Genomic DNA, 23,536 nt, shown 5'->3' with positions numbered 1-23,536 from the left:
CAAACCACTTTCTTTGCTCTTCTGTAAGAAACCATTCCTCAACCATTAAAGTTTGATCATGAGATTGTAGCAATTCAGCCACATGTTCAGGCTTCTAGTACTCTTGCTATTTCTACCACATCTGCAGTTCTTTGAATTCCTGAACCCTTAAAACTCCTTCTGAACTCCTGTTAATGTTGTTTTGACCTCTTCTAGTGAATCACCAAGGTTTCATCTAGGATGGTGAGTTCTTTCCAGATGGCTTACAATTTACTTTGTCCAGATTCATGAAGAGTCACTACCCATGGAAGCCATAACCTTATGCAACGCACTTCCTAAATACCTGAAAATCAAAATAGCTCTTTGATACATGGGCTGCAAAATGGGTGTTGTGTTAACAAGCATGAAAACCCTAATCTCCTTGAATGTCTCCATCTCTGCTCATGGGTGACCAGGTACCCTGTCAATGAGCAGTAATATCTTGAAAGGAATCTTCCTGAGTAGTTCTCAGTGGGTTTAAAACATTCAGTAAGCTATGTTGTAAATAGATGTGCTGTCATCTGACTTCTGTCCCACTTATAGAGCATAGGCAGAATAGCAGAATTCTTAACAGCCATAGGATTTTCAGAATGGTAAATGGTAAATGACCATGGACTTCAAATTCCACTCACCAGCTGCATTAGCCCCTAATGAGTCAACCTGTCTTTTGAAACTTTGAAACCAGGCATTGAGTTCTCTAGCTATGAAAGTCCTAGGTGGCATGTTCCAATAGGCTATTTTTCTACATTGAAAACCTATTTAGCGTAGCCACTCCTTAATTATCCCAGCCAGATTTTCTGGATAACTTGCTACCCCTTGTACATCAGCACGTGCTGCTTCATCTGAATATGGCTTCTTTCCTCAAGCCTCACAAGCCAACTTCTTACTAGCTTCACTTCTAAACCTTCCTCACCTCTCAGACTTCACAGAACTGAAGAGTTAGGGCCTTGTTCTGGATTAAGCTGTGATTTCTAAGGGAATGTTGTGGCTGGCTTGATCCTCTATCCAGATACCTGAAACTTTCTCCATATCAGCAATAAGGCTGTTTGAATCGCATGTTCACTGGAATTGCACTCCTAATTTCCTTCAAGAACTTATCCTTTGCTAACTGTTTGATGCAAGAGGACTCAGCCTGTTTCAGCTTCTGAGCTTAATCTTTTGTAGCTTTTGACTTAGAGAAGCAGAACTTTCACCTCAATACTTAAAGGACATTATAGGGCTATTAACTGGCCTAATCTAATATTGTATCTCAGGGAATAAGAAAGTCCAAGGAGAAGAGATGTGAGAAAGGCCAGTTGGAGCAGTTAGAACACCCACAATAATCAACCTGTAGTCTCATAGGCATGGTTTATGCCACTCCAAAATCTGTTACCATAATAATTATCAATCACTGATCATGGATCAACATAACCAATACAATGTTTCAAACTTTGTCATTATTTAGAGCTACCAAAATGTGAGACATGAACTGTAGGTAGTATTTGGGTTGGCAGGGGGGTGGGGGGTGGCACCAACAGACTTGGTTGATGCAGAGTTGCCACAAACCTGTTTTTTTAAAAAAATGTATGAAGCATAAAGCAAAATGTAATAAAATGATGTATGCCTGTATTCTCAATCTGTGTCTACTAAAAGGCTTCTCTTCTCACTGTCTGTGCCCTCGTATGGCTATATGCCTGTGCCCTCGTATGGCTATATGCCTGTGCCCTCGTATGGCTATATGCCTGTGCCCTCGTATGGCTATATGCCTGTGCCCTCGTATGGCTATATGCCTGTGCCCTCGTATGGCTATATGCCTGTGCCCTCGTATGGCTATATGCCTGTGCCCTCGTATGGCTATATGCCTGTGCCCTCGTATGGCTATATGCCTGTGCCCTCGTATGGCTATATGCCTGTGCCCTCGTATGGCTATATGCCTGTGCCCTCGTATGGCTATATGCCTGTGCCCTCGTATGGCTATATGCCTGTGCCCTCGTATGGCTATATGCCTGTGCCCTCGTATGGCTATATGCCTGTGCCCTCGTATGGCTATATGCCTGTGCCCTCGTATGGCTATATGCCTGTGCCCTCGTATGGCTATATGCCTGTGCCCTCGTATGGCTATATGCCTGTGCCCTCGTATGGCTATATGCCTGTGCCCTCGTATGGCTATAATACTACAACAATGGATACTCTGCTAGCACCTTCACTGAGCTTTGAGCCAGGTTTTTTCTGCCTCCAGGTGATTTTAAGAAACTACTGCCCATGGGGTGCCCGGATGGCTCAGTCAGCTAAGCCTCTGACTTTGGCTCAGGTCCAGATCTCACAGTTTACGGGTCTGAGCTCCGTGTCAGGCTCTGTGAGGACAGCTCAGAGCCTGGAGCCTGCTTTGGATTCTGTCTCCCTGTCTCTCTCCCTCCCTCTCTCTCTCTCTCTCTCTCTCTCTCTCTCTCTCTCTCTCACCCTCCCCTGCTCATGCTCTCTGAAAGTAAATAAACATTAAAAAAAATCTTAAAAAACTGCCTATGAGGCATAAGCCATAAGTGTGAACCTCTAGAAAGGTAAGAGATACCGGGTCTGAACCACCTACTTACATAACTTGTACCCTCAAGACTTCACACTCCACCTGAGTGTACTATGGCCATTTCTAAAATACTTTCTACATTTCCCACCCAACTTTGTGATTTGGTGGGTCTGTCTATACTATCTCATGATGACCAGCTGTCAGTGACTTTGAAGTCCCAAGGGTAAACACCTCAGTCTTTGAGGGCCCAGCAGTATGTCAGGAGCTGTTTTAGGAACAGATGTATGCTGTAGTTAACATGACTTTGTTCCAGAAAGTTGAGGGCTCTCAAACTGGCTTGCTGGACATTCCTTATTGCCTTTTGTACTAAAGCTATCTCTTACTGGAATTGGTTGGGTTATATAGAGCAAGTGGCAGAACAGCTGGAACAATAGGCTCAATTTCCTACAGAGTTGTCTGTCTATGGGTCCATTTGAAACGTGTGCTTTCAATATAACCTGACAAAGGTATTGAAACAAAGCTCCCAAGTATTCTGCTTCCATGTGAAAAACCCAGCAAATTCTCTTGTTCTTTGGCTGTAGGCGGTACAAGGTACAGTATGTCCTTTATCTCTAATGTCCCGGTATAGATCAGATGACTACAATCTTAAAAATACTCATGAATATGAGAATACTCTAATTATGTAAGGTTTCTCTAGATATCTGGCATATGGCTTTCAAGGGCAGCCAGAGAACTTGTTACTCCTGTCACTAGGTCTGATTAGCATGGCCTCAATATGGAGGACTGATAAGGTATTTTGTGGTATGTCAGGGTGATCATGATCCTATGGTCTATATACATAGTCAAAGAGCAGGAGAGTTAACAGACTTATAAGGCTTTGAAGTTGTACTATTAAGACCATTTACACTTGTGTGTGACAGTCAAATCATCTCCTAGGGATTGAGAAAGCTCTTTCCATGTTCATGAAGCATATCAGGTGCATGTCATATTGGTATCAAAGTTACCACATCTAGCAAAGCAGCTGCATTTGGGGATCATATTGAGAACCATAACTTTCATCAACATCTGCCATGATGCATCTTTGCACAAACAGCCTACATGTGATAAAGTCTTCAGTGTTAGTGATCCCCATCTTGAGTCCTTTAGTACTAGTTCTTGTAATTTCATCCCAGAACTCAGCATTGCTTAGAACCAGTATACTGGAAGGACTAATTCCAAGCCCTTGAAATTACATCCCAGGTCAAGGAACCAATTGAGTTCTACATTCAGGTCTACCCACCCTAAGTATGCACTCTAAGACTCAGGACAAGATCTCTGGAACCCACAGATTATGCGAGACTTCCTTGAGCTACAACTCCTATCTGGCCTCTACTCTGAGGGACCATGATAGCATTTTAAATCTCTTGGCCTGAGTTTCAGTTCATATGTGAGATAGCACTTGTGTACAACTCTGGTGAATGGCTTTGACAAAGGATTAGAATAGCTAAGGCATACTTATTAGCATTCCAGAGGCCTCCTTCTGGGGAGATTTACTTTCAAGTAGTAGAGTCTGGGTCTGAGGATTGCTTTAGATCTCTGGCAATGGGGTAAAGAATCATGATTTCACGCTTCTGTGGTTAACCCCATCCTTGGTGGGGTCTTGGGACATCCCCCCCTTTCTGGCCCCAAACCTACAAGCCCAACACTCTAGTAATCTGTACATCTTCCTCACACATTAGGGATAGGATTGTATACTAGTCATGATCAGAGATCCCTGCAGGTTAGGATATACTGGTGGCTACACCAGAGTTGCTCATCATAATTTCTTTGCCTCTGAAGGCTATATGCCAACTCTGGTTGCTATCATCCCCATCTATGCTAGGGAGCTCTGTTTCAGGGCAACATCTATTGTCCTTTCTTGCCTACAGAGGACAGATGGTCCACACTAAGCTGGTAAACAATTGCTTGTAATCTTAAATATTCTGTATTGTCCTAGTGAAGGGTATATTCCCTGAACTTACTAGAAGGAATGCAGCCATCTGATGGGATCTCTGTAAGAATGTATATTACATAAGACTGATCTCGCCCTGTTAAATATCTAAGCCTTGCTGCTATATTCTGACAGCTCTAGAACTTCTACCTTACTTGCTAAAGGCCTATGTCCAAGCTTCAAGAAAAAAGCTCAGCATTGTAAGACCAGTTTTGGGCATCATTTTCAGGATATAAAGTTCTGAATAATGGTGATCTACCATCCTATCTAGCTTCTTATTCATCCAACCCCCTAACACCCTCAAGATCTTTCCCATCCCTGCTGATGCATATTAAGTAGTAGAAAATACTTTTGTGAAGGTTTACTTCCCCCTAAAGCAAGCATTTTCCTCTTCAGGCTATGCTGAGAGCCAACCCTACTTATTTGCCTTGATGCAATGAGAAAGGGGGGTGGAATGACTTTTACTACAAACATCTTGTTAAGGTGTCTGTTTTAAGGGAGATCTTAATGTGGTCTTTGGGCGATGGGCAGTGGATCTCCACTTGCAGATGGTAGGGGGCTGCTTCTGCTGTCCTGGAGGTTTCCAAGAAACCTGGCCCAATATTCTTGGGCTCCTATATTTAGGATAGCCCTGACATGGGTGTCAGAGTCCTACTCATCCCTTACTGGGTCTTTGGCTGTAGCACAGAAGACCTGGTAGTAACATGAATCCGATCTCTCTTGCAACTCTGCTACTCTTCAAGCCCAGAATCTAATTATTACAGCCCTTTAGTTGCAGGATACAATAGCCTCTTCCAAGGTTGTCATTGAGACCCTGGATATCATCATATGCCCTAAGTTGATGAGTTGACAGCTAAGAGTCTCTGATCTTTTCTTTCAGGTTTTTCTAAAGCAGTTAGCAAGTACCAGCCAACTCTACAACTTATTACCATTGTTCCTATACTGAAGTGCCGAACTGTTGCAAAACCTAAATGTTTCCCTTTTATGCCCTATCCAAATATACTTTGGGGAGTCCAACTAAATATAATTGCCTTTCTAGGGCCTCTTCTGTTTTAGCTCCACTGCCTTGAAGGTAGAACCCAAGATAAAGACTTCAATGTAAACGGTCTTTTGGAAACTAATCCCAAAGAGTAGGAACGAGGGAACCTAAAGAGTGTAGAAGAAGGAAAGCCTTGAGGTTTCTGCCATGGGCAATGGGAACGTGATTCCATGGAAAGCTGCTAGAACATGTAAGATGACCTGCAGCATTGTCAGCTAGAAGCTTAGGAAGCAAAAACCTCTTCTACCTAATGGATTTTTTGCATCCTGTTGGTAGGTGGTATTTAGCCTGAGAACTATTGGGTGACCCTCAATGGAAGCAGATCTGGGGCAAGAAGTAGAACTTCACCTCAGTCATGTACTCTGTATATCCATCTCTACTGCCATGGAACTATAGCAAAATCAGCAATGAGCAGGGGGGTATATGACAAAAGATAGGTTAAGTTGTATATGCTTCCAGTGTTTCAGTAAACATTTGCATAAGCTATGGGCTACCTCTAAACTTTACCATTGTTAATTTTGCATGATCTTAGGGTAGCCTTGAGTAAGAATGTCCTCTTGGCCATGAGGGATATGTAAGTAACAGAAGAAATCAGGGAGTTTATTAGCAGGTAGCAAGCATTGCAATGGAAAGTATTCAAAGCCAAGGACTTTAATTTTTATATACGTAGAAACTAGACCACTTATCCTGTCTCTACCAGGAATAGAAGGAATCTATTAGACAACTTGGAGAAGGGAAGGACTCTATGGGCCAATGGTTAAGTTTTGGGAAGGTCATCAAAGATGTGTCTACAAGTTGACCTGGGAGTTGGACCTGTGCCCTCAGACTCCTCACCACCTTGGCCTCAATGTGGGTTTTACTTGCCTTTTCCACTTCCAGAGACTGCTCCAAGGACCTAACCTTGAGATAATGATAGTGTTGAACAGCTACATGGTATATATGACTGAGCTCAGTTAAGGTCTCTTCATAAACTTTAAGATCTAGGCAGGTGAGGGAATTATTGGTCTTGCTACTGCCCAAGACCAGCCTCATGGGAGTTCTTTGTTTAAAATGCCACATACCAACCTGGAGTGGCCTGCCTTTTTAGTCTCTCTGTCCTCTGTGTATTGGAGCTGGCTTCAGATTATATCTAGGAATCTTCCTAGAGGTTTGTGAACTGATACTAAGTTGGAAGATCCCTTTTTTGTTCCAAGGAGACTTCTCAGAGGAAAGAAGATGCTATGAGTCTCCATACTTCCCCAGTTCTGCTTTTCTGACCACATCTAAATGACTTGTCTAGTTCAGGATTGCAGTAAGATGCTTTACAACTTAAGGGGGTAAAAGAAATAGCAAAGTTCTCCTGGGTTTCAATGTGGTCCTTCCCAGGGTTCCTGCTCCGTACCTTGAGAAGATGGAAGGGGAGCTAGATGTGAAGAGGGCCCTGGAGACTGAAGCTAGCTAGGGCAGACGTTCTCTCTCCTGCCCTCTGACCCCAAGCCATGAGTGGAACCTGGCCCAAGGCAGGAAGTGGGTAGGAAAGTGAGAAGAGGCCAAGAGGCCAGAACTGGGCAAAAAGTCCTCTGGTTCTGACCTAGGCACAACCTTCTCCAAACTCTGCCCACCTGTTCCAAGCCTTACAAGCAGGGTGTGGCTAGGTCTCCATGAAAAGGCCACCCTAGAATAAATACCCCTATTCAATTGCCAGTGCCTGTGTTTATCTGAACCATACTTCTTTCCTCAGCACTTGGTGCTTGTTCTTTTAGGAACTTGAGGTATTCCTAGGAACTCACTATTGAGGCATAACTGTACCCAGGCTCTGAAGTGACAAGTGCAGTGAAAGACCTTAGGAACCTCCAACTGCATTTCTTCCTTAAGTCTACCAGGGTGCTGGAACTCCGATATATCCCACTGCCTGCTTATCTGCTTGCCCACTTCCATAGGGTAAACACTTCTATGCATAGACATAAATATCATAAACTTATTTCTTGTACTGGCTATGACCTCCAACACTGTGTTGGATAGATATAGATAAGTATTCTCCAAGATTAGAGGGAAACAACACTTAATATTCCATAATCAAGAATTGTGCAAGTCACAGATAGTTCTAGAAACATTCTTCCCAGTTGAGAAAGTTGTCTCCTATTCCCAGTTTGCTGAATTATAAGGAATGGATATTAAATTTTGACCTGCTTTTCCTACATCTGAGGATTTCTCTCCTGTTAGTGTGGTGAATGGATTTTTGTTAAACTAATCTGGCATTCCTAGGATAACTTCACATGGTCAGTTACGTATTTGCTGGCTTTGATTTGCTAAGTCTAAGGATCTTTAAGATATTGAGGCATATTGACCTATAGTTTTCTTGTAGTACCCTTTTCAGTTAACGACATCCAGGTTCTTGTCATAAACAAGTTGAAGTATTCTGAGTTTATGTGGAATCACTTCTGTGTCTGATCTATAGTGAATTACATAAATTAAAGAAATGGGATAGTCCTGGTTTGTCAAGAAAGATGCCAGGACTGGATTAAAGGTGGAAGAAACTGGGGGGGGGGGGGGGGAAACACCTGTGAGAAAATGAGTGATCCAAAGAGGCTGAGAGCTGTCAGACTGCAACATAGGCCTGGTACCAAGTAAAGGAATGAAGGTTGGGTAGAATTATCTGGCTCACAATGCAACTTGGGTAGAATTATCTGGCTCACAATGCAACTCTAAGGAGTCCAGCAAAATCTTCTTGTCCGGGGTCTCACGTCCCCCAGGAACAGACCTGTCTTAATATACTGGCCACTGTCAGTCATTGACTGGAAATAGACATGAGAAGTACAGCCTTGGTAAAACACAGTGATGGATTTTAGAGCACAGCAATGAGGGACCATGGTCAGTCATGTTTCCTGCAGTCCGATCTCAGATGCATTCCTATGGTTGTCACAAAAGACCCTTCTTGTCATATTTGTATCTGCCATGGCCTAGGAGTTGAAGGGAATACCTAATGGAGTAGTATATTACTATTGCTTTAGGTCATCTCTGAGCCCTACCACGGAGCTGGAGACAGACACTTGGGAAGGGAGATTGAGGGCAACATGTTTTTTAGCATCAACTTGTAGTTGATAACCCAGCCCAGGCATACCAGATCTTCTAGATTCTAGGTAATTAATGTGATTCGCATGGTCATGGCTGATGTCTATACTGACTAGCCACAAGAAAGAAAAAGATAGTGGTAGTCTAGGAGTGTCAGCACTGGATAGGTAGACCTAGGCAATTGGCACCGGTGGAAAGTGTAGTCTGTGTGGGTCCACATGTACTTGGCATTGGTCATCTGACAGCTCCTCCAGAAACGGGCTTTTATATGTTGATACCAACGTGTTCTTAATGTTTTGGCTTGAACATGAACTATAGACAGCTTCTATCAGCTGAGATGGTAGGTCTGGTTCATGATGCAGCTCAAGATGCCCCATAAGCTCCACATGCTACATAAAAGTAGAGCAGCCACAGATGCCATGTGCAGCCCTTACCATCCTGACTGGCTTGGCTGGTTTCAGTTATGGTTGCAGGGTGTTAGAAAATGAGCTGTTATTGTTTCCTGGATTCCTCTAGCATGATCCTGTGGTATTTCTGGTATAAGGTACCCAAGGCTGACTGCTAACTCTACTTGAGAATGTTGGACTAAAACAGCAAAATGCTTGCCACGACTCTTAAGGAATTGACTTGGCTTATAGTCTACCTTGAGAAACAATCCTCCTTGAAATAGTTCAAGTCAGATGCAATAACTTATGCTTCATCCCACTTCAGGCATTGGTGCACACTGATCGTAGAAGAGAACATACCAATGAGAATAGTGCCAGATGTCAAATCATCTCTTGGATTTCCTTGTGTACCTGGTCAATCCTAGGTGTCAGATGGATTGTCACACCATGTGCCCTCTGACCTGTGTATCTTGGTCAAGTAGTAGAAGGTAACTGAGAAGCAATTAGAATGTATCTTTTTGCACTGCCAGGCAAAGCTATGGTTCAGGGTCTTAGTAACAAAGCAGCCACTCTCTAAGGCCAAACTTTGACTCTTGGTGGGGGTGGAAGAAATAACTTCAAGAGTCACGTCAATGGATAACAGGCCCTGCTTCATGCTCTGGAGGGTTAGGAGCAGGAGTTCCTCTTTCATATGGACTTTGCTGGTGTAAAGGATGTTGTCCAGTCCCACGTGCTATGTTTGTTAAAGTTATACTTGAGAACTCAGCTTGTTGGAGCGCGTAGGTTGGAGCCCCCTAGGTTCTCAGCAGTAACAGAGGAAAAACTTGTGCCAGACAGTTCAGAGAAGTATATTCATGGCTGAAACCTGATCCCATTGGTATCTAGCCAAGGTGGTTGGTTTTATTGGTGGCATCCCAAAGCAAGTAACAGTTGAAAAGAGAACTGACTTCAGGGGCCTCTGAGATGATTGCCATGAGCTCCCTGCTTGTGGACTTCGTCTTAGTTGTGATAGATGGCAAATCCCTGACTAACCCACAGCTGAAAGACCTGTCCATCTTGGGAAAGACCTAGCACCTTTAGTACTGGTTATCTGTGGTGGTGTGAATGATGGGACAGATAGTCAGCCTGACCTAGAACTATCCAGGACTTCAGGAACCTCGCAAGCTTCTGAATGAAGTGGGCTTGGATTGTAGCATCTGCAGACATGGGCACTAGCTCAGCATTCTGGACTGCCGCTTTGTGTCTGCAAGTCCTATAAAAAATTCACATGTTATCGTGTATCAGGAGGATGAAAGTCCTGTTTTCTCCCATAAATGGTCCAATTTTTCATGCTGGCCTATCATTTCTACCTTTTGAAACAGACTACTATGGAAAAATCCCAAATAAGCAGAAACTGTAGTGCAATAGTAATAAGAATTTGATCTAAGGATGAGGACGATATTAACAGATCTCAAGTTGGAGGGGGGGCTTCCAGCTCCCAAACAGCCAACTTGCCTGGTACATCTGTATTTGTTGCTTAGCACTACACTCTGCTCTGTGTGGACACCGATGAAACAACTACTTGAACATCTCTGGCTCTAAACCAGTGGTCGAAAAAAACCAGTTACAAGCAAAAGAATTCCTTCATGATCATGAAGATGTTCTAAGAGATGAAATGTTCTGGATCTATTCAGTCTTTAAAAAAAAAAAAAGTCCTCTTAGCAGGGACAGGAACTCCTAGAGATTTTTTTGTGTGTGTGTGAAATCCCCTATTTGCTGTGGAGTTAAACTAATGGGATTAGGCAAGCATGCAGGTTCCAGAGAACTTAAAACAAGAATGATGAAGCACTGCTTAACCCATACTTATGCAGCATTATTTCTGTATCTTAGGTGATTTACCAACAACTCTGTCCTCCTTGTCCTGGGCCCCCTAGAATTACATCTCTATTTTCCTTTCCTCTGGGGCCAAAATTGGCTTGGGCGCGTGTGTGTGCATGTGTGTTTTACATGACTGCGGCTTGGTTTGGGCAAGCCAAGAGCAGATGGGGCCTCCTGGAGGAAATAAGAGGTTTAAAAGTCAGACAAGTAGGGGCCATATGGTGAAATACAACTCAATTGCTGCAGTTGACTGGTAACTGTCATTGGTAGTGGAACTTGAAGGTAACTTGTGTCAATATTAGCCATGTCTATGTCCTGACAGGTGCCTATGAAGTAAGTAGTCTAACTGGATAAGAGGGCAATAACTTGGTAGGTATCTTGCTCATGTAGCTAGGGTTTCCCTGGGTTCAGATTATGTTTTAAAAAGGAGGGGTGCATTCTAGTGTTAAGAGCCAGACTACTTATTCTGGCCAATGTCCCCTTAAGATTTCGGGGATTAGAGATGGTCTGGTGATCAAGAATCTGTCTTTATTTCCCCTCTCCTCTCATCAAGGCAAAATGACAGTTACCAAAAATACTCCTGGAAGTCCAGCTCTCCTGGTCTCTGCAATATCCAACACACACACACACACACACACACACACACACACACACACACACACACACACACACTTATTACTTCCAGTATCTGCATCCAGCCTCTACCCACCCTGCCAAAACCTCTTACAAAGTGAAATCTGGAGAAGTCCTCTACCTTTCTATCTCAGCACCAAGTACCAATTAATCAAATATTTGAATACCTACTTTGTGCTGGGCATTCTCCAAGGTACTGGGCATACACCAAATGTGTTGGAAGTACACCAAATGGAATGGAAGTACAAGATATTTGCCTCTTGTTAAAGCCAGAGGGGAAAGGTATCCAGAAATATTCAGGGAAAGTCTCCAGAATAACAAGTGTCAGACTTGAATTCATAAAGAGGAGTGTATAGGCTCAGATCACAGCTCTGTATATGTGGGAGCAACAGGTCAGATATTTTCCATAGACGATTTCCCCCATTGAGTACAGATAGCTGGACAGACCCTAGGACCTCTAAATTCTGGTTGGGATTGCTTGGAGAGGATAGCATCAGTTCAAATGCTGTGCTGAATCTCAAAGCTGTTACAACTGGAGGCTCTCTGATACTATTCCTTTCAGGTATCAATTTCTTGAAGTCTGGAGGGCATGCCTCCAGTCCAACCCCTATGCCATGTGGATCTAGTTCTCCATATATGTTCAAAGAACAGGGCCTCCAGGTTTCCAGTGGGTGCCTAGTACTGAGGAAAAACCTCTAAATACTAGAGGAATGAATTATATTCCATTCAATTGTCCTGAGAGCCACAACTAGGCTCATTCCTTCATTTCTTGACCTACTCTTACTCCTGCTCTCAGATATCGCTTCTGCTCTTCATGGTTTACCTAGTGGTATGGCACAAACCTGATTTCTTAAGCCCTTGATAATATACTTTTCAAACTGGGTAACTGTACTTCCTTAGTCACAAGTGGTCATGGTAGTACCAAGAGGTACCTAAATGAATCCCATTTAGATGGGATTTATGAAAGAGTTCCACACTTTTCTTCCTGCCCCCACTATGTAACCAGGGTCTTATCCCTTCCTGATCTGAACGTCTTTTTACTTGTCCCTGGATGCAAGAAGTTCAAAGCATCCTAGAAGTACATAGAAACATGTAGCTTGTACTTCATAGAGACCCTTGTTATATCTCCTGGAGAAAGTGTGTCCCCTTCAGGGATTAGGACACCTAATACTGAAGAACCCAGGCTTGTAGAGATCAAGTCCCCTAGTTGGGTCACTAATAATAAAGTTAGACCATTTCTGCTTGGCACCATGGTTTACAGGCCCATGAGCTCTTTCTAATGGGCACAAAGCTATATCAAGGTCTCTGACCTGAATATAGTGCATCCTTAGTGATGCCTTGCACCCATGAAAAGTTGTTCCTCTGACTCTGGGTGTGCCTTCAGCAAGCCATCCTAATAGTGTACCAGGCAGGCAGTCCCTAGATGGTAGGGTATGTGCTATAGTCAGTGGATCATGCTGTCATGGGGGCTCTCCCTCACCTTCACTATATAGGAGATCCTCTGGTAATATGGCATGTTCTATGGCATTTCATGGCTATAGATCAAACACTATCTGAGGCTAAGTCTCTAGAATGTAAATGCTGGGCTAAGTCTCTGAGCAAGATTTGTGAGCACCTATCTGAAACTGGTGTCTACTCCTACAAGTGTTGATTACTAGCCCTTCTGGGATGAAGGGGATCTAATGGAGTTAATTTCCTCCTGAGTGACTGATACAGCATTATTCCTCAAGGAAGGCTCCCTGTTGCTTTATGCTGGCAGGTTAGACGTTAGTAAGTGGTGGTACCTAAATTGGCCTTAAGTGGAAATCAATGCTTCTGGGTTTTTCCGGAACTGTCCTCTCTGCTTCTGTGTTCAATTACTTGGCCATCATAACCATTCTTAGATGACCAGTGATGAAGCTGGTTAACATCAACTGGTCATTTTGTCTAAAGTACCTATTCTGTGGTAAATGCATTCTGATAGGTATTAACATATGCCATAAGTCCTTATACTTTGTGCCTACTTCCAAATGTTATTCTACATGTATTTATCCAAAATCTCCTTGCCTCTGACCCTCCAGTCCTCTTCTTCCAGACCCCTGACCAGACCTATCTTCTGCTGCCCAGAAGTATGCCAATATTCTTCAGGTTACTTCCCCTTCCATGATGTACTACTAAGTTATGCTCACTGGAAAGATTTTCCCTCACTTCAACTGAGGCAATAGATCTCTCCATTGCATCATTTGGATTATATGATCCAGGGTCAGAGGTGATTGTATCACAGCCCAGATCTACTGCAGAGTCTTCTTTTGTTTCTAGAAACTAAAGCTTACCTGGTGTTATAACAAAGAAGAAAGTACGTCTTATATCCTCCACAAGTTGTCTTGCTCCAGAGGGGTTATCACATTATTCTCTTTAACCTTGGACCTCTTAGAACCTTTCCTGAAGTGTAAGGTTCCCGAAGTTTCAGTATACCTTCCATATTTTAAAATATGTGTATCTTACTGAGACTTCCACTATAGTAGCCATCTCTGCAATATGACTCCTACTATAAAGGATCAATATGTTCTAACAGGTCCAAATGGCCCAAGTCTTCTGAACATATCAGAGCCTGAAAACATTTCCCTGGGGGAAAATCTCTAAATGTAGATCTACAATTCCACATGAATTCAAATGGTCTGATCCTCTCATGATCTAGAAAAGAACTCCTTCACCTTATTGACCACATACCATGTATCTGAGGTCATCTTAATCTGCTCTAGCAAAGATAGCTCATCTGGCATGACAGCAGCAACTGAGACTACTACATTGAGTACCTAAGTGTTTCTAGTCATTCAGCCAATCCAAGTTCTACAAAAACCAGACTGATTAAATACATGATGCTGTTCTAGAAAGTATCAGCCCAGAAATCTTAAAATCCTTCAGGATGGAACTAACATGTTCTATCCCTGCCACACACACACACTCCAAAATGCATCTTGATTCACAATCTTGGCTGGGAACTGGGTAGTTTCAGAAGCTTTCACTTGGAAGTCCCCACTATTATAGCAGTTATTCAGTCTAAAATGTCAATGGGTTACTTCCATTATGTCCATGCCAACTACACAGACTGAAGGAATTATCTCCAGGTGGGTGTATGGATCCAGCAGACCCATTGAATCTTATATTGACTGTAACACTACTTACTTAGACCCACCAGGCCTAGTCTAACAAGGAAGTCATGACCAGGTTTCTGGTCTTCAAGTACTGATATCCATTTGGACCCTGTACCCAAGAAAAGTTTAATGTCTGGCTATCCCTACCCAGTTCCTCAATAGGTGTCTTTGCTGTAGTGTTGGAAGTCCCCCTTTCTCCTGGGACCTGACCACCTCTTTAGTCCATGGGTTACAGGTTTTCAAATAGTTCAGGTCTGGGAAATGGCTAAGACACTGTAATGTTGAGGCAATTTCCCTCCGCCTTCATTCTTCATAATTCTTTGGCTGCCATGCTACTTTGCCCCAGGGATGCCATGTTCAGTTAATCACCTCTAGGACTCCCTATGAGCCAACCACCCCTTTCGCTACCTTTCCTTCCTAGCTGATAAAATTGTAACACCCTGGATTCTAGTGGTAAGTGCTACCACTGGGCATTGATTTTTGAGACTGTACAATCTGAGTATTAACCCAGCTTTAGAATTGCTTCTGTCAGCAGCCTTAGCCTGCAGAAGAGGTGCCACTAAACTTAGTGATGTGGAACCCCTTTCAGCAGTACATTGCAGATGACCTTGATAAATGATGTATCTGTGTCCTTTCATGGAACATCTGGATTTGCTGTCCTTGTACAACTCACTCAAGTGCCCACCTTCTAGAGATTTCTAGTGCTGCTTTGCCCTGCCAATTCAGAATGATAAAGGTCAATTATAAGCAAAGTTAAGATGCCTAAGTCACCTAAAAATGAGATTGTCTATCCCTGGGGCTCCTTACCAGAGTTTAAAGATAGGAACACTTTCTCAGGACACTAAGTTTTACATTCTTCTTTGAACAAGCATCCTTAAAATCTAGTCCTAGAAATATTCCTTGGACTTCTGATACTTGCTAACTAGTTCTCATAGCTTCTTGGTGTATAATTGCTTTCCTCTTCAGGGCCAGTATATCCTAAGCTCCATTATATGGAGGTATGCAGAGACTTAATCCTGGTTATTACCCTGGCATTCAGGAAAAGATGTCACCTGACAGGTTAATCTGTCAGCTTGTGTGGTAGAAGCCTTTGCAGTGTCTTGGGATGCCTTAACGAAGGATAGTTCCTAATAAAGAAGTAAGTCCCTTCTACAGTCTGTAACGACATTGGTTCAGGGCTACCTAAAGGATCTCAATTCTTTAAGAACATCTACCCAGATATCCCCATCCCATGTTTCAGTCCCCAGTTTCTAACTAGGGCTCTGACATTGTAGCAGCCCTGTCTTCATGGAGCATTTAGCCATATTTTAATCTTGGTGACTCAGATTCTGAATTTGTTCCTCAGCTGTGTCCACTCTTTTTGCAGGAGATGAGGGCTTCTTATATGCTGTTTACCAGAAAGACCCTCTGACTCTCATTTGGCCTTAACAAACTCCTCAGTTTCTCCTCCTCCTGCAGTAGGGCATTACTAGAATGTACTAATTAGACTATTCTATTTGCCTGTACTTAAAGGCCTGAATCCTTGCACTGGCCAGAGAATTCCCCCTTAATAGGAACATATTCTTGATCAGTATTGGTAAAAAGTTTTAGCAACTTCTACCACACATCAGTTGGGATTGGGTCCTCCTTGGCTATCTGGATAGAGGTGACTCAGTCCCCAGACCACTTCTTACCAACTATGTTGAGTCCTCAAAATAAATGCCAAGAAGAGTTGGAAATATAAGACTTATAGGGGATAATTCCTACAAGAGGGAAGAAGGATGCATGTATCAGTAAGGCAGCAAGCCTTCAGATGGCCATGCTGATCTGACCCCTGTGATAGAAGGGAAGGATGGAATATCAGAGTGCAATGCAGTCCTGAGAGCCTTAGCAATCCAAAAAGCTCTGGTGCAAAGAAGGCTTGCAGAGGGGTCTCCCCAAAATGTCCTTGTTAACCTTATTCTCCATACTAAGTGTGGCCTTAGCTAAAACACAGTGATGGATTTTGCAGCTGGTACAGATAGAGGCTTTTGGCTAGGGTACCCCTTATAGCTCTACAGGAAGTTCGTTCTTGAAGATCTGGCAGCCTACCTCTGCATCTGAACATCTGTCTAGGCAGATGAGGTCTGCAGGAACAGGATCCTATTCTCATGGAAGAGATGGGTAAGAGTCAAACAGGCTTTTTTTGGTTAGTGGTAAGTTAAAGAGAACAGCGAAAGGATTTGGCAGGAATTTTGAAGGCAATGATAAAGTGGCCAAGAATCTTTCTGATATGACCTTAACATTTGCTCTTTTTTAAAAAACAAATGGGGAGGGTGGCTTTAGAATGTAAGGACCTTACCAAAAATGAGTTGGGGAGAGGGTATGGTAAATGAGAGCCCTGAGGTATAAGCACCTTGGCATGCTTTAAGGACTGAAAGGGAGCCATGCGACTGATATTTAAATGAGTGGAGGGGAGAGGCATTGAAAATCAGGGAATATATCATGAAGAATACAAGAGTCTATAGTAAGGAAAGTAAGTTTCATTCTATACCTAATGAAAAGCCACTAAGGAAGTTTCAAGCAGTTGAGAAACATGAATGATTCCCTTGTTAAGTCTTGAATCACAATCACTCTGCTTCTACTCTTGGTCCCTATAATCCACTCAGAAGCAGATGAGATATTGCTGGGACTAAGGTGAGGCAGTAGAAGTAGAAAAGTTGGATAGATCCAGAGCATATTTTGGAAATGCAATGAGTGGTACTTACTGATCAGGTGTGGGCAATGAAGGTAAAAGAGAATCTAGAATGATTCCTAGCTTTCTGACCCCATGAGTAGTTTTTAGTGCCACCGATAAGATAGGGAAAGACTAGAATAAAGTTTGGGGTATATCCAAGTTTTCTTGCATGCTAAACTTGGGATGTCTATTATGGTACCCATGTGGAAATGTCACATAGATGCTTGGATGAGTCAGGAGCTCAGGGAAGTATTCAAAGCAATAAAAAAAAAACCCGAGTTTTATTTATTGTTCTCCATGGTTATCTGGGGGAACTGTCTTGGGGCTGCAGATCTGACTCCATAGCTCCAGAAGATTGAACCCAGTAGTAGTTCTTGAGAAATAACAGGTGACAATTACGCAGTTATAATCAACTTTTACTTTAGGAGCAAAACTGCTCACTGTTAGTCACTAGGGAAAGATCTGGAATTGCTTCATGAACTTGAAGCAATGGCAATAAAGACTGCCCAGAGAGGCACGAGGGAATGTTCAAGGCTGAAGGTGCACACAGATCCCTCAGAACATTAGTACTAAGATGTGCACCTCAAAGTATATCCTAGTTCCCACTAGACTCTCTAAACTTGGTGTTTCTCTTGGGATTTCAGAACCAAAAGGCTAATTCCAATAAAATTAGCTGTATCATCAACTGTTCCCTTCATGATTGTTTCAGAGCTAGATTTCAGGACTTGAACAAACCCATATAAGTTTCTTACTGGTTTAGGTAAACAGAATAGGTACAGATGCCCAAACATGGGTAGCCTAGAATATTTCTTTAAGGAAGAACTATCCTGAGAGTGACAGGTAGAAAATCAGGTTTGGGGAATGGTCCAGAGCCAGATTAGAAGGTGCTTTGAATTACCAGACAGAACAACTCAATTTTTCTTATTCCTTTCACTATGAAGATGGTTGTGTTGAAGACCTGCCTCACCAGTGATAGCCATACTACCTGCTAAACAAGTAGAAAAGGGTATGTGTGAGTTGGGAGCTTGAGATCAATATAAGAAGATGCTGTGTCCTTTAAGGTGAGCATCAATGTCCAACAAGCTTTCATTTCTGGTCTAAAACAAGGACTACCACCTAAGCACCTTGGAAATCCTCCTGGCCAGAATTATGGACTTTATGTCCACTATGGTGTACCTAGGTACAATTAAGTTAGCAAGTAGGTCAGTGAACAGACAAATTAGACTTTGAGTAATAAAAGTTAATGGCATTAATAGTGATAAGTGACAAATATTTCATTTGGCTTCTTGAAGGGACTGTTAGAAACAGGATGTTTACAAAGCTGTGCCTTAGCCTTCTGGAACACAGCTTCCCTGGAGTCCTGGTAGCTGATGTTATAGCATGAACCCCTAGAGTGTGGTCTGAAGATCAATCTAGTATATTCATAGCTCGACAACTAAAAATATTGCCCCCCCGGTCCCAAAGAGGACAATTAAACTGGCATTCAATATTTTTGAAAGGCTGTTGGAGAAAGTTACCTTATCTGCCTAGAACATAAGCACAGATTCTGCAAGCCAAGTTTGGCCTGTTTAGCACCTCTGTGCTAAGTAGTGCCTTATTAGGGTTAAACTCTTGTTGCTTGGCACATATAATAGTTACAGATCAATTTTCTTATAGTTTATTTCTAGATATACTACTTTCTATTTATGATTAATGGCTCATGTCTTAAGATGCCTTTAAATATTCCATGCCCTAAACATTAACCCACGCCAACTGAAAGAGATGGCAATTTAATGGCTTATTCTTGAAATAAATCAGCTGTTAATAGTCTGGGTCCACTCAGAAAATCAAAGCCAAAGTTAAGTAGTTCAATAGAGGGAATTTAATGTGGGCAGTAAGCTACAAAGATAATTTAAGAGCTGGGAACCAAACAGGAAATCATGAAGAAATTCAGACTACCAGCAAGAAGCCACTTCTACTCTTAAGGCTTGGAGGGTCAAGGAGAAAGTGATATTACTACTACTATGGTAGTAGAAACTGCACAGAGTAGGCTAGAGTCATAGCAGAGAATGCTTAGAGGAAATAGAAGAAGGGCTGCCTCTAGAACACTGGAAGTGATAATAGCCACTGCTGGAGAGATTCTACTGAAGGGGAGAAAAATACCCAGGTATCTCCCTTCCACATGCCTTCTGATCCTCCACCAGTGCTTCCTGTTGGCCAAACCTAACTGGAAGCCAGATGGCAAGACAGCCTAGGAAAGTTTGCTCCTTTTGGTCATAAAATTTTCTTCCTGTGGGTTGTGTTGTACAGCAAAGATGACCGGAGTTAATGTGTCGTTCCTAATTGCTTGTATCTGGGATGTACTTCCTAATGTTTACCAGATGAGCGTTGTCTACCTTCTGGTTCCCCTAGTTCCCTTATTGGTGAAGTGTGATTGGATAAAGTTGGTATCAGAAACCCAGATATATAACCTATTCATAGGAAGGAGCTGTTTTTTAAAGGATAACAAGGTAATAGAATTAGGATCTCAAGATTCTTGCTACTTGATTTTATATTAGCAGATCCAGTAACAATATTGTGATCCAACAAGCCAACTGGCTTTAGCTCTCTGTGGAGAGGCCTAGCAACCCAGTTTTTAGATCTAACGCTGGGAGCCTTTAGAGTCCTGGCTCCAGAAACGAATGTGATCTAGTAGCCTATGGCCTTAGAACAATATTCTTTAAAAGGTATTTCTGGCAACTACTGGAAGAATAAGAGATGGAATACAAATCTAACGTCTTGAGTGCACAAAACCCACCTATGGCACTAGAAACACTACTGCCTCCTGTCTCCCACTCCCAGCCTGAGTTTCTTGACAAATCAGCACTGGCTGTGGTCTTTCCTCCTCAGCCATCAACCCTGGAGAAACTATATAGAAGCAAATATGGAATCCAGGAAAAATTACTGTGAAGAGCTCTTTAACATACTAAAAAGGGGTTGGGGGTCTTGATATGATGTGGGGTGGTATAAGTAGGATGACTAGGTCAGTTCATGGCCAGCAGGAAGACACCCAGAACTCAATGCAGCTTTAAGAAAATCTCAGCCAGCCCTCAGGGAACTTTCGCACAAAGATTACCCATAGAGAGGTCCTATGTTGAGCAGAAGTAGCCAGGTTCTAGTGTTCCCTGCCCCTCCCTGCCCACTCATTGGCTAGGAGCCACCTGGGTGAAAAGGGCCTTATTGCTGATCCTACAGCAGTTAGCAAAGAGGCTGCAGATGAAGGCTGTCTGCTAACCGCACAAATCAGGCAGCTTCTGAGCTCTGAGTAGAGCATCTCTGGTCACCACAATGCCTGTATAATTGTTTTTACTCTCCAGTGTCCTATTTGGACAAAGGTCACTACTCATGATTGTACCAGGGCAACAGGCATAAACTGGAACTTCCTGGGCAAGTTGACACATATGGTGCCCGTAAGTATAATAGCTGTGACCTGAGACAAAGGGCATCTGGCAGAGCTGTGAGGGTGTTAGAGAACAGTGACTTCAATTCTGCTCTTGGTCTCTTCCACATGACTGCTTTGAGATAATCACTGATTGCCTGGCAGAAATCAGTGGCAACAACCCCACATGCTGATGCAGGGGTTTACTGGGTAAAATCAGGTTAGCACAGAAGCATTGTTAGCTGAGGGGGGTCAGTGAAAGTGAGTGGGGGCTGATCAATCTTGGGCATTCAGTCCTTCATCCTGTCCCCTAGTAGAGCTGGTGGATTCCAGTCCAGGGAAGCCTGCCTCTGTCCAGTGCTGCCCCTCTCAGGGAAGGAGACCCTGACCTAAAGTTTCTTTCTAGAAACTAAACATCCTGGGTCTCTTCTCTCCTGAATTTACTAGTGCTGAAACAAACTAGAATCTTGCCTTTTGGTCTCTACTCAATATGGCATTACTGGATAAATCCTATCCCCCTGAGGGAATTAGATATTTTCATAGGCCAAAAGGAGACCCTGGAGTACAACTACCTCAAAAGGAAAATTGAAACAACATGGACTACTGGAAGCAGAAATGTTAAAACATTCAGATAACCTAAAATAAGTATATTTATATCCAAGGTCAAGACCTTTTCATTAAACAAAAATCAGGTGTAAGAAAAAAGTCAATAGAACATAATGGGTAGATGGATATAGGTAAAGAAAAAACTAGTGAGTCAAATATCAGATTTAGGATCTCTCCCAGAAGGAGGGACAGATTCATAAAACTAAACAGGTAGATGGCTTCAAAAGAAAGCTGAAATAGAGAAACTTGCCAGACATAATCTCACTTTGAAAGAGCTCATAGAATGTATAAAACTCAAAACTAGGTGCAATAACAAATATTCCAAAAGCTGAGATCATCTACAGAACAAAAATCAGGATCTCCTAGGACTCAAACATTAGGTGAAATAGACACAGGAACAGTTCTTAAACATTGAACTTGTGTTTTTATCTTTTTTTAACGTTTATTTTTGGGACAAAGAGAGACAGAGCATGAACAGGGGAGGGGCAGAGAGAGAGGGAGACACAGAATCAGAAACAGGCTCCAGGCTCTGAGCCATCAGCCCAGAGCCCGATGCGGGGCTCGAACTCACGGACCGCGAGATCGTGACCTGGCTGAAGTCGGCCGCTTAACCGAATGCGCCACCCAGGCGCCCCTGAACTTGTGTTTTTAAACATTTCTATAAAATCCATCTATAGAAAATGGTGTGATGAACCACATACCCATTCAGCTTTAGCAACTACATATTTTTCAGTCTTATTTATCCCCCTGAGGTCTTTCTAACTTAGTTTGCCTTGCTAAAATTCTTTCAGAGCAAATATATGGCATCCTATTTGTCTACCCACAAAATACAAACTGGAAAGGGTTTTGTTTTTTTGTTTTTTTTTTTTTTTTTGGGTAATCACTGTCCTGCATCTACATAATCAACAATTCCTTAATAGTCTAGTCAAACTGCATGGCTTGCATCTAAATGTACTACAGCTGGCTCGTTCAAATCAGGCTCCAAACAAGTCACTTGGTTGGAGTCACTTGGTTGACTTGAATGCCTTAACCCAAGTTCCCTAAAAACCAAAACTGAGGAAAACATTTATCAGTAAATATCAGTAATCAGGAGGTGTGACTCCCAAGCAGTAATAATGAGGGGAAAAGTGTGTAAAGAATAGAAAAAGCATATAGGCTTATGTGTTGCCACTGCTTCACAAAACCACAGCTGACTTCTGGGTCTCATAAGTCCTAGACTGTATAGGGGAAAGAGGGAAGAATTCATCTGTGGGTCTGTACTGCCGTGTAGCCTTCATTGGTCAAAATTTACCTCTGAGTAAACTCCCATTCTTCTGGATGGTTAGTTAACCCATTTGGCAGCTGGAGAATACAAGTCCCATTCATGCAATATGACACTTCATCTGAGCCCAGAAGCACTTAGAGCCAGAAATTCCCCACATGCAGGTAAACAGTGTAAACTGTGGGGCAGCATAGTTTTGGCCAGCATCTGGAAGACCAGTGACTCCAAGAGAATCTGAGGGGAAGCAGCAGATGTGTCTAAAAGGCTTAAGTAGCATTAATGCGAAGTCATCTCTCCACCAGGGTCACATGTTAGAGAAACTTGATCGTTTGTCATAAAATGCTCAACATTTTAGATTTGGCTGTACACCGCCCCCCACCCCCCCGCAGTATTTCTCTTCTCCCTGTATTTTACACTGGTAGTTGATGCTACAAGTTTTAGATGGTCTTTGAGAAGACTCCATAGGTGACATGTACTTTCTATTGTATCACATTTGGAAGCACAATATCTGGTTGTTCCATTTACAGTGGTGCTAAGGTTAGTGAATGGATCAGGCTGACGTTGTCTCCAGCCACTGATAGTTTCTCACCAGGAATTCAGTTCCTGGTTGATAATTAAAAACCCAAATTCTGCATACCTCTTTACAATGTGACTTTGCTGTTCTTTCAAGATAGTTTGTTTCCTTGCCCTTGGAATCTGAGTTGACCTTAACTTACCTTGGAAAATAAACTGGCAGTCTCTGCCACATTCTAAGCCTTAGGCTTCAATCTGCTGTGCACTTTTATCCTTCTTTCAGTGTCATAAGAATGAACCTGGGCTACAGTAAGCTGGCTGGAGACCAATATATCCTGTTGTCCCAGATGAGACCATTCTAGACCAGCCTTAGGTGAGCTGACCTTTATAGAGAGCTACCTCTATAAAATGTATGAGACCCGAAGCCTAAAAATACTAAGTAGGTTCCCAGGGCTTTTCAGAAGACTTCCTAGTGTT

The 23,536-nt window shown here is 42.7% G+C and overlaps 1 protein-coding gene across 1 annotated transcript in view; it reads left to right on the top strand.

Annotated features, from left to right (window-relative positions):
• Positions 1-1,687: 1,687 nt before the first annotated feature.
• Positions 1,688-23,536, top strand: part of LOC125166436 (small proline-rich protein 3-like) — a 136,415-nt gene continuing 114,566 nt past the window's right edge. The window contains exon 1 of the mRNA XM_047860358.1: positions 1,688-2,236. Coding sequence (XP_047716314.1) covers positions 1,688-2,236 — 549 coding nt within the window. The remainder of the gene's footprint in view (positions 2,237-23,536) is intronic.

This window comes from Prionailurus viverrinus, chromosome B2, assembly GCF_022837055.1.
Source record: "Prionailurus viverrinus isolate Anna chromosome B2, UM_Priviv_1.0, whole genome shotgun sequence".
Taxonomy (NCBI): Eukaryota; Metazoa; Chordata; class Mammalia; order Carnivora; family Felidae; genus Prionailurus; species Prionailurus viverrinus.
The sequence above is the reverse complement of the archived record's forward strand: the minus strand, read 5'-3'. Positions and strand labels throughout refer to the sequence as shown.